Source organism: Sceloporus undulatus, chromosome 7 (genome assembly GCF_019175285.1).
Source record: "Sceloporus undulatus isolate JIND9_A2432 ecotype Alabama chromosome 7, SceUnd_v1.1, whole genome shotgun sequence".
NCBI lineage: Eukaryota > Metazoa > Chordata > Lepidosauria > Squamata > Phrynosomatidae > Sceloporus > Sceloporus undulatus.
This window is the reverse complement of record NC_056528.1, coordinates 21,845,430-21,856,532: the sequence shown is the minus strand read 5'-3', so window position 1 is coordinate 21,856,532 and position 11,103 is coordinate 21,845,430. Positions and strand designations below refer to the sequence as shown.

At 48.8% G+C, this 11,103-nt stretch overlaps 1 protein-coding gene and 1 long non-coding RNA gene across 2 annotated transcripts in view; one reads left to right on the top strand and one right to left on the bottom strand.

The window, feature by feature from the left end:
* PLPP7 (phospholipid phosphatase 7 (inactive)) overlaps positions 1-9,263 on the bottom strand; it is a 15,945-nt gene extending 6,682 nt beyond the window's left edge. Inside the window, exon 1 of the mRNA XM_042480558.1 lies at positions 8,687-9,263. Within this exon, the coding sequence (XP_042336492.1) occupies positions 8,687-9,173 (487 nt within the window). The 5' untranslated portion in view covers positions 9,174-9,263. The remainder of the gene's footprint in view (positions 1-8,686) is intronic.
* Positions 9,264-9,360: 97 nt separating this feature from the next.
* Positions 9,361-11,103, top strand: LOC121937047. Its single transcript, XR_006105074.1, has 2 exons — positions 9,361-9,473; positions 10,673-11,103. It is a non-coding gene; the product is annotated as an uncharacterized LOC121937047 (long non-coding RNA).

The following is an 11,103-nucleotide window of genomic DNA, read 5'->3' as shown; positions in this document are numbered from 1 at the left end:
TTTGCATAATTTAATTTAGAAACACTGCCCAAGATCATGCATCAAGATGTGTACTTGTATCACACTGCAATGTCTCTGCATCTACATCTTCTGATGCTACTCCTCCAAAACACACCTTGTAAGCAGCACAATACCCTCATCCACATGGTCATTTCCATACTGTTGGAGAACAGAAATATAAGGGGAAATGTTTCCAAGTATTTTCCTGCCACTGGACACACTGTAAGGACATCATCTGCAAAGAGCTTGCAAGGTCCTCCAGAGGCTTCTGCAGATGCTTGTTGTAGTACAAATTTGATAACAATGCCCTCTATTCCACCACCATTTTTTAACAGAACTCTGTGGTGACTCAAAGTGACTTCCATCAGTTAAAAACACTGCTAGAAATTCACAATTCTAATATAGAAAAGTTAAAATACAATTAAACTATCAACAGAATTAAAAGCAATGTAAAAGGATACGCTTTAAAAACCCAAAATACAGACAATTCACTATATTATTAAAAGCCCCTTCCTCATGAACAGTTAATTTCCAAACAAACTGAAACAAAACAAGTTTTTGCCTGCCACCAGAAGGATGCACCATCATTCAGAGGGATAGAAGGGCAAACCAGCTCCATCAGGCCTTATCTGAAAGAAGACCATCCACTGTCATCCAGAGGGAGATGGAGAGGGCCGCCCATCTATCCAGCCCCACTGTCAGGAAGTTCCTCCTAATGTTGAGGTGGAATCTCTTTTTCTGTCATTTGATCCCATTGCTCTGGGACCCATTGCTCTGGAGCTGCAAAAAACAAATTTGCTCTATCCTCAACATGACATCCCTTCAAATATTTAAACAGGGCTATCATATCACCTCTTAACCTTCTCTTTTCCAGGCTAAACATACCCAGCTGCCTAGGTCCAAGCACTGGTACTTGAAAATCTGATTAACCCATGATTTAAGAAATACATATAGCAGTAATGGAAATCCATTTTCCTATGTTAGCTACGTACACTACCCGAAAGTACCACCACAAGTCCCAGGGGCCTGGGAGAGCAGGCAGTGGCACAGCTCTGTGGCAGCTGCAGGACTCCAGCCATGTGGCCCTCATTCCCAGGGCTGCAGGAGGGGTGAGTGGCAGCCAGGGGGATGGCTGGCCATGTGCAGATGCTCAGCTGAAGTGAGCAAGCTGTATGCTCAGAGGGTTTTTTTTGGGGGGGGGGCACCTGGCAATATGGGGAGGACAGTGAGCCATGTAGTTTTTGCTTGGCAGCTTCCTGTTCACTCCGCCCTGTGTACACTCTGGAGGACTCCCAGCCAGGGCATTGGGTCCTTGGAAGGATGGAGAGGTAATATGGTGCAGTCAGGCCTGACACTTGTGGACAGAACTGGGGGAGCTTCAGAAGTGCCCCTTCTATTTTCCCCCTTCCTTCCTCTTTCCCTCTTCTCTCTCTCTAGCGCTTTCCTTTCTTTTCCTTTTTATTCTCACTTTTGCTTCAGCCTTCTTCACTGCCCAGTCTCCTTCTTCCTATCCTCACAGATTTCCTGTCTGTATACTATTCTACTGTTGCTTTCCCTAGGGGTGCTTCTCCTTGTGATGCTTCTCCTGGGAACTTCTTCTATATATGGCTCCTTCATTGCAATACTGATTTCTCCTCATGGTTTGTTGCTTTGCCTCATTCCCTATTATATAACCATAGTCCTCTTGTCTCTTTTCTATTGCATGCCTGGCTAACCCTCTTTCTCCACGCTTCACCCGGTTTAATTTGTCATGTACCTATGCCTTGGGGGGTATGATGAGCTTTCTGCCTAAATTGTTTTTTGGGGTGGCAATGTTTTGCTGATGTGAGCTGCTACACTTGGGGCTTTATAATAGCTTGGTGATCAACTGTATCTCCATTGCCCTGACTGGCAACCCAACCTTTTCCAGATTCCACATCATGCCTTGGAGCAAGTCCAAACACATGCTTTCTCTTCTGCTGCTGGCAGCAGGCAGTCAGCCACTGCCCCTAAGAAGGCCAAATGCAAGGACGATTTCACAGCCCAGTTGGCGCAACTGAGCAGCAGGACAGTGTTGGTGGAGTGGGTCACACAGGTTGGACATTTGCCCTAGGGTCCGCAAGAACCTCAGACAGTGGTGGTTAATAACCCTGCTGCCCCTGCACATGCCTTTCAGGTGGCACTGGCAGTGACTGAATCACCTAAATTAATGCCTTGCCTGCCAGTACTATGGCCAGCCAACAATTGCTGACATTCTCCAGTTAATCAAGGGCCCGGCCCATCTGAGCCACCCTATGGCGATGCATCCTTCCAGCCAGACACTGAGTACTTCTATTCAGCTGACCATGGCTGAACTGTATGAGTTGATTCAGGGACTGGCCTCCACCAGACGCACTGGGGCATCAGCATCCAGAGTGCCCACCAGTAGAGGGGGGCCTCAACGTTCCAGTGAGCCTCATCTCCTCAGGCCATTCCACCTAACATGCCGGCTAAGGCATCAACTGCAGTAATGGAGGGGGGCGTCATGCCAGTTCATAACTGGTGTCTGCTAGTTCACAACTGAATGATCCAGTAGTGTAGCAGGTCTTGTCAAGTCGAACATCAACAGCAGGTATATCATGGTCCTCCTCAGTCATGGCTGGCTGTAGTATGAATTCCCAATCCAGCAAATACTGGGGCACTCCAGGCAGGAGGATTGGACACAACAGTCATGGAGGGGAGGAAACTTTTCCCCTGCTCTAGGAGATGGGTCACCTCATCAGTGGTCGGGACCAGCAGCTGTGGTGGCCCCTCAATGGCTCCATCTATGGAGCAGGTCTCTCCCACCTTGATGGTGATCAGGGGGCATGAGATGCTACTGGGTGGAGAGCAGTCATGCACAGCCCCCTTCCCTGGGGCTGGCACAGTGGGTGGTCAGGTGGGAGGGGTGTTCCCTATGTGACACCACCTCACTCACCAAGGGCACTGGTGGAGTGCATGTCTGAATACAACCCATACATGAACATTTCAACATCCCACAGGGAGCACCTCCTCCCAGGCATGAAGGAGCACGTCTAGAAAAGAGGGGGAGTACGTTGATGTTTCTTCATTGCCTTTTTGTGACCCCAAGCCCAGGGTAGGTGTCAAAGATGGGGTTCTCCTTAAGCTCTCCAAGGAATTAGAGCAGTTTAAATGTCCAATAGTAGAAAGGAATTTTTCTCAGTTGGCTAGTGGGGTGGACCATTTATGCAGGTTTAGTAACAGAGGCACATTCTCACTGTCACCAGGAGTTGTTCAAGTATCCAGTCATTATCCTTAGATGTCATAACACAGTGAGGGATCCACATGGCTCCAATACAATGAGCAGTTCTGAATGAAGTCTGCCATGAACCCAGCCCTCTCGTGGGATTGTAAGCATTCTGAATTGTGGTCTGACATCATGGTGTGCAACTGAACCTTCCCTTGCAAACGTTGCAATAATGGCTATGTGCCAGTGGGCAAAGAGTCAAAAGGGCCTGTCTCAGACAGGAAGGTGTACTCCATCTGCTGCAAGTAAGTGAAAAAAGGCTGGCCTGCAAGTATGGTCAAAGATGCACCACCTGTACAGAAGTCATCCCAATGCCTCCTGTTTCAAGGGTAAGTGAGGAAGAGGAGGGAGTAACACCACAAGCAGAGGTGGTCATGGTGGGCAACAGTAGCCAAGAGCACCAACTCCCATTAACATAGGAGTACTCACCACCTGGTTAGCCATGTACTCTAGGTGGGATAGCTCAGACTATATTCTATGTGGCTTCACAGAGGGATTTTGCATACTATGGCCCGGTACAGACCACCCAAAAAGGGCGGTCTGCTGGGGCCTAGCTTTGCTCCGTGGGGAATCCGCAGCCTCCAGACTGTAGGACTTCCCCGTGGAGCAAAAAGAACACGCAAAAAGCGGGTTCTTCTTCCGGTGCGATTATGATGCTGCGGTGCGCCAATGGCTCACTTGCAACATCATAATGGCGCCGCGATGTGCGGATGCTAGGCATCCTGCATGTAACAATGGCGGTGCCCATCTGTACAGGGCGCCACCATTGTTACGCGCTCATCACGTGCTAGGGTTGAGGCATATGTGGGCGGAGCGCCCTTGGCCAACCCTAGCACATGACGAGGTCACCCAATAAGCCCGTCTGTACCAGACCAATATACAGTTAGCCCTTGGTAACCACAGATTTTTTATCCACAGATTCAAGCATCCACAGCTTAAAAATATCCAAAAAATATATAAATCCCAAAAGTAAATGTTGTTTTTGTCATTTAATATAAGGTACATAATTTCACTATGCCACTGTGTATCATGGCACTTGTGCATTTAAAGATTTTGGTATCGTGAGGGTCCTGGAACCAAACCCCAGTGGATATCAAGGTCCCAAAGTACTGGGAACTGGACATTTCATTTCACGCTCAGTTCAAAATAATAATAATAAAAAATACTACTTATAGGAGGTAGAGAGGGACAGACTAGCCAAAACAAAAGGCTCCCTGGGAGAATATTGGGTCTGGACACGGAGTTGACGGACACAGTGGCTCAGTAGTTAAGACACGGGCAATCAGAAGGTCAGCAGCTCAAGGCCCAAATGTTGTGTGATGGAGTGAGCTCCTGTCACTAGTCCCAGCTTCTACCAACCTAGCAGTTCAAAAGCATGTAAAAGTGCAAGCAGACAAACAGGTACCACTACAGTGGGAAGGTAACACAGTTCTGTGCAGTTGTGCTGGCCATGTGACCATGGAGTCATCTTTAACAATACTGGCTCCCTCAGCTTAGTAACAAAGATGAGCATTGCCCCCTACAATCAGACATGACTTGACAATCATGTCAAAGAGGAAACCTTTACCTTTACGCATAATTGCTTTTGTCTACACCTCAACTCTCACTGCTGGTTGTGATGCCCAAGAAAACACAGGGTGAGTACCAATTAGTTCATAACCTCTGTTTTCCTAAATATGATTTGGTGAATGATTCCATAGATCTGGCTCTTTGCTCAGTGAGGTATGCATCTTTTGACATAGCAGTCAGGACCCCAAGGAAAAGGGGCCCTCTTGGCTAAATGCAATATTAAGTCAGCATTCTGGCTTCTTCCGGTGCATCCCGAAGATTTTGATTTGCTCAGTTTCTCCTTTGAGAGGGCATGAAACTATGACAAGGCAATGCGAACGGGTGGTTCAGTCTTGTGATTTGCATTTGAGCAGTTCAGCACATTCAAGTGGTGCACAGTGAAGAAGTCTGGCAATCACACAATTACACACTACTTGGATCATAGAATCGTAGAGTTGGAAGAGACCACAAAGGCCATCTAGTCCAAGCCCCTGCCATGCAGGAACTCACAATCAAAGCATCCCTTGTCAGGACCATGTTGAAACAGGTCTGACAAAATGACAATGATGTGGCCACTAGGTGCAGCTGTGGCGAAACATAGTACAGTTCTAGTGGCAGATATATGTGTCAGCATTTAAACAGTGCATCATAGGAATGTTGATGCAACTGCCAACTGACATTCTCAACTGTCACTGAGAGAGTGAGATGGTTGGTGTTATTGTGACTGCTTCAGAGGTTGTGTTGGTGGAGTAACTTGTTGATGAGTATCCAAGATGGATGTCTGATACTCAGTGTAATCTTTGTAAATACATAGTTCTCTGTAACAAAGATTAAAGAGCCCTCCTGTTGAGAGAAACCTCGTTGTCCTGAGATTCATTCCTGTGTGAGAGGAAATTTGCCACGCAACTCAGATTCTTCACACACCTTCTTTTGGGCATCTTGTCCGCATACATAAACTCTACTTGTGTTCACTTCGACAAGGGTTGTGAACCCAGCATGCATCTTTCCTTCTTCCTGACATCCCTGACAGATGGCCATCCAGCCTCTGTTTAAAGACCTTCACCACCCTCCGAGGGAGTGTGTTCCACTGTCTAACCGCTCTTACTATCAGGAAGTTCCTCTTAAGGTTGAGCATACAAATTACAGTTGTGACCATCTGTAGAACCCATGAAATTGGTGTCCAGCCCCTCTTTTGTCCCACGCAACTGGATTTTGAGAGAGAGAGCTCCAGTTCTGATGCAAAGCTTTGCAGCCATGCCTAAAGCAAACCTCATGGTCACAAGAACAAATCCAGAACACTCGCCCTCAGACTATGATGTGGGGGACTGGTGATTTTTCTTTCCCAATGTGCCAAAGGCCAGGACCCGCTGGCTACTACTGTTTCTGTCTTTACAAATGCCCTTTCACACAACACTATTACAGCACTAAGATTCCACTTTAACTACCATGGCAACATCCTATGGAATTATGGGATCTACAGTTTAGGAATGGGTATTTAGAACTCTCAGCCAAAGTGATTGATTGCCTCCCCAAACTTTGTAGCTGAGGAAGGAATTGAGTGTTCCTTTCCATTATCCTGGTCTAGCTTTCTAACAATATGATGCTGAAGACATCTTACAATGCTTAGGAAAGCCGAGGACTTTGGCAAGTCTGCAGTGAGGTGGTGGTACCTTCTGAACAAGGAAAAGTAGTTGCTGACTACACCTCTCTTTACACCTTTGCTGCCTAAACCTCAGTGACGGTACTTTCCAGAAACTCATCAGGCATTTGGGTTCAGAAGCTCCACTTGATGGACTTCCAAGTTAATTCACTGTCTGTGATATTTTGGCTCATTGCAGTTCAGAAACACAAGTTCAGTCAAGTCAGAAATCTTTTCTCAGAGCATAACAATGTTGTCAGGATTGAAGCATTGCCAATTACATGGCGTATTAAAAGCACACAGCAATTCAAACAGCAGGCTTACATGCCATTGTGTTCCAACCTTTCAAAACATTCCTCTTCCCAGGACTACCCCTCTTTTCCACTCCATATCAAGCGTTCCCACAGAACTGTCAGCTTGTATTTCCTCCTGCTACAGCTACTGATTAGCTCCAAGGAAGATAAACCATCTTTCCGCCCAGCCTCACCAACAGTGTAGCATATCCATCACGCAGTAGGAAGCATATACAAAATATATGGTTAGCAAACACGGTAGGAACTACGATCCTGATGCTGCCTCAGATGGAGTCACATACATATATTGGACCAAAGCCTAATACATTTTGAATAATCACTGTCCACTGTATGCTGAGAAAGATGTCATAACTATGGGCCCCATACAGACAGGCCAAAATAAAGCTGCTTCGGGTCACTTTGGAGGTATGCTGTTTAAATGATGCATGCGCCCTAAGAGTCCGGAAGCTGCGCCAAAGCTGCGCTCCTGTCCTTAGGACTGGATTGTGGCTTTGACATGGCTTCTGGCTTCTTAGGCCACATGCATAATTTAAACAGCATACCTCCAAAGTGACCCAAAGCAGCTTTATTTTGGCCTGTCTGTATGGGGCCTATGGCATGAATAGGGCTACCTTAAGTCTACATGCAAAGGCAACCTTATCAGGCACTTCTATATAGGGTTGTGAAAGGCAGACAGTGAACAAAGCTGGCAGGAAGAACATTAACTCATGTGATCTGAGAACAGAGCAAGCCTGAATTCTCTCTAGAAGCTAAAACTATTCAACTGAGGCTTTTGTACTTTGGGCATGTCATGAGATGGGATGATTCATTAGGAAGGATGATAATGTTTGTTGAAGTGGGAGGCAGTTACAGATGGATAAACTCAACTGAGGTAGTCACAGCCCTGAGTCTGCAAGACCTGAGCAGGGCAACTGATCACTAGGGATCTCAGAGTCTCATTCATAGGGTCAAAGTCAACTGGATGATGGCACATAACAATAACAGCAGCAAACTATCATTCAGTATCTATTCCACCAGGTTGGAGAACCCCAGAACATTCAAAAGCACCTTCCCACCTGGTATTCAGTGGTGGCTTCCCATGCAAGCACTAACCAGGGCTGATCCTGCTTAGCTTCCAAGAGCAGACATGATCTGGTGCCTAACTTGTGGGTGCAACTACTAAAAAGGCTGCCTCCTTAAATACCAGATCCCATTGCTCCCAACTTGTGGGATCCCTTCCCATGGGAGGCTCATTTCACCCCCTCAGTGCCCCTTTTCACTAACAGACCTTATGATTTGGGCAGGCCTTTGGCTTTTTGCTTATGAGGCAGAGGAACCTTATAAATGGAGCGTATGATATTTGTATCATTCTACTATGTTTTATGCAGTTTAGTGTTTTTTAATGGACTGTTTCCTTATCTTTAAACTTTTGCATCCAATAGGATTTTAGCATGCTTTGTCCTTAACTTGATACGAACTGCCTTGGGTCGTGTACCAAGAGAAAAACGGGGAGCAAAAGGAGTAAAACTGCCTTTGTTTTAAAGGGAATTGACTAAAGTTTGCAGAAAGGGCAGAAAGCTTTCAAGGCTTCCTTTTGGGGGGGGGGGAGAGGTGTTGAAATCCAGTGGGTTCCTCCAGATCCTGGCTGCTGGGCCACTTAAGATCCTAGAGTTGGAAGAGACCCCAAGAAGGGCCCTGATCCAGTCCAGCCCCTTCTTCTGCCATGCAGGAACTCTCCATTGAGAGGTGGCCATCCAGCCTCTCTTTCAAGGCCTCCAAGGAGGGAGGCTCCACTGCATTTATGGAGTTATAATATCATATCATAAGCCCAGCCTGGCTTTTTGGCCCCCACTGCTCCCTGCCAGCCTCCCTTTGGTCCTGGCCTTCCCTGGATCCTCCAAGGGCCCAGCCACACTCTCTCCTGCCGGGCGCCTGACTGACCGAGGAGGAGGTTGAGGAGGACCTCCTGTCCGGCGAGGGTGCTGCTCCTGGCCAGGCAGAGGAGGGTTCCGGCCAGCCAGGGGACGCCGTGCCCGGTCAGCCCCAGCAGGGCCACCATGGAGCGGGCCGAGGCCCACGAGGAGCCGCTCCTGGCGCAGACTCCCAGACGCTTCGACAGAGACAGGTCCACCGCCAGCAGAGAGCTGTACGCGATCCCGCCCACGGAGGGGTTCAGCTGCATGCAGTTCGCCTCGGGCGCCGGAGGAGGAGAAGGGGCCGCGGACGGAGACGGAGAAGAAGAGGGCGCCCCGGAGGCGGCAGAAGGAGAGTCCTCGGCCGGGCCCCGCTGCCCCCGCTGCCCCGTCCTCCGCCCGCCGCCCCCAGCGCCCCGCAAGGGCTGGCTGAGAGAGAGGAACTCGGCCCGGGTCAGAGGGTGGCCCCGCTCCCGCTCCCGAGCCCGCGCCCGGCTCTGAGACGACGCCGGCATGATGATGGCGCCTCCGCCGCCACCGCTGAAGGGACTCAGGCAGCAGAGCAGAGCAGAGCCAGGCCTCAATCGAGGGAGGAGAGGGCGGGGCCTATAAGGGGCGGGGCCTGATGTGGGGGCGGGGCCTAGCCTGACGAATCAGGAGCAGCGCCGTTTGGGCGAAAGGGCGGGAGACGGGTCCCGCCAGAGCCCAGGCCCCGCCCCCAGAGGAGGAGGCTGCCACTCAGAGCAGGCGCCTGTTACGCTTTGCCAGGCTCCCCTGGTGACTCTGCGAAGGCTGTTAAACTAGGTCCCTTAAAGGTGAGGGAAGAAGGAGCAAGGCCCTCAGTTTCACCTGGAGGCCTAGAGTTGGAAGAGACCACAAAGGTCATCCAGCTCAACCCCCTTCTGCCATGCAGGAACTCTCCATCAAAGCATCCCTGGCTGTGACAGACAGATGGCCATCCAGCCTCTGTTTGAAGACCTCTAAGGAAGGAGACTCCATTACACTCTGAGGAAGGAGTGTGTGCCTCTGTCGAACAGCCCTGACTCTCAGGAAGTTCCTCCTAATGTTGAGCTGGAATCTCTGTTCCATTGTTCTGGGTCCTAGTCTCTGGAGCAGCAGAAAACAAGTTTGCTCCCTCCTCAATATGATACCCTTCAAGTACTTAAACAGGGCTAGCATATCCCCTCTGAACATTCTCTTCTCCAGGCTAAACATACCCAGATCCCTCAGCCGTTCTTCATATATATTAATGTTTGGAAATCAAGGCAAACATTTCCAAACAGGGGAATAACTTCAAGGCACATCTGTTCATGCTGTGAGCCACTGCAGTGGGTGCTTCATGCACAATCATGCTCAATGGCAGCACCAGGAGCCCGGCCTCGGCTTTGGTCCCAGAAGCCTTAGGGCCTGGGACCCTGGTGGGAAGAGCCTCTTCCGCCCAGATTATGGCTTGGCCAGGCAGGGAACTGGAGAAGGCGGGGAGCCCCTGGCAATCCTTACTGCTGTGATTTCTCCAGGGGCTTCATATTTTGAGGGGAAGCCACTTGGGTTGATGCGCCATGCGCCACAATGCAACCCAGCAATGCTTCTCACAAACAGAAAGAAGTATGATGGCTGCTACCATCCGTATTCAATTGGGATCTTAAGGTTTTAGTTGTAGTTTATTCCCAATTGGCTTTAAGGTGCCTTGGGTCCCATGCCAGGAAAAAGGCGAGAGACAATTTTAATCAACCAGTCAGTCAAGCTGCTAGAAAGACGAAAGAACCTTGTACATCCTTACTAGCGGAAACCTATTAAAGGAATAGGATTTGTAAAATCAACACAGTTGTCAGCCCTATTGAGGTAAAGTCTTCCAGAGGTTTAAGGCCCAAAGCCAAGACCTAGGGATGACACCTCATACATTGTAGTACCATGACCCCTCTTTAACTGCTATGGCTGTGACCTATGGAATCCCAGTGTTTATTGAAGTACTAAACCCATTGTTGTTGTTATTTTTATCCCATCTTTTCCCCAGATTAAGCACTTTGGATAAACACCTGAAGCTTTAAACATAAAGAAGACATCAGAAACTTGTGAAAACCAGTGTCTGAAATGCTTCCTGTAATGCGGTGCTTTGAAAGGAGAAGAGGAGGAGGAAACCCCGGATTCCTTGAGGTGGTCGAGTTGATCCCTGGCCACTTTGCGCAAGTTCAAGAAGTCAGGAGGGCAGCTGTCTGGAGATGACTTGTGGGATGTTTAAGCAGAAATAGCCCTGCTGGCTGCCCAGCGGACCTGGACTGTAAAAACAGGCCACTGGACTCAGATTTCAGTGGTGCGCTTATTTTGATGGAAGTGGTTTGATTGAAGGCAGCAAGTGGCCGCATGGAGTCTGTGGCCACGTGTGGCCCACCTTAGCTCTTGTGTGCATGAAATGAGAAAATAAAGAAAGGGCTTCGTAAGATAGAA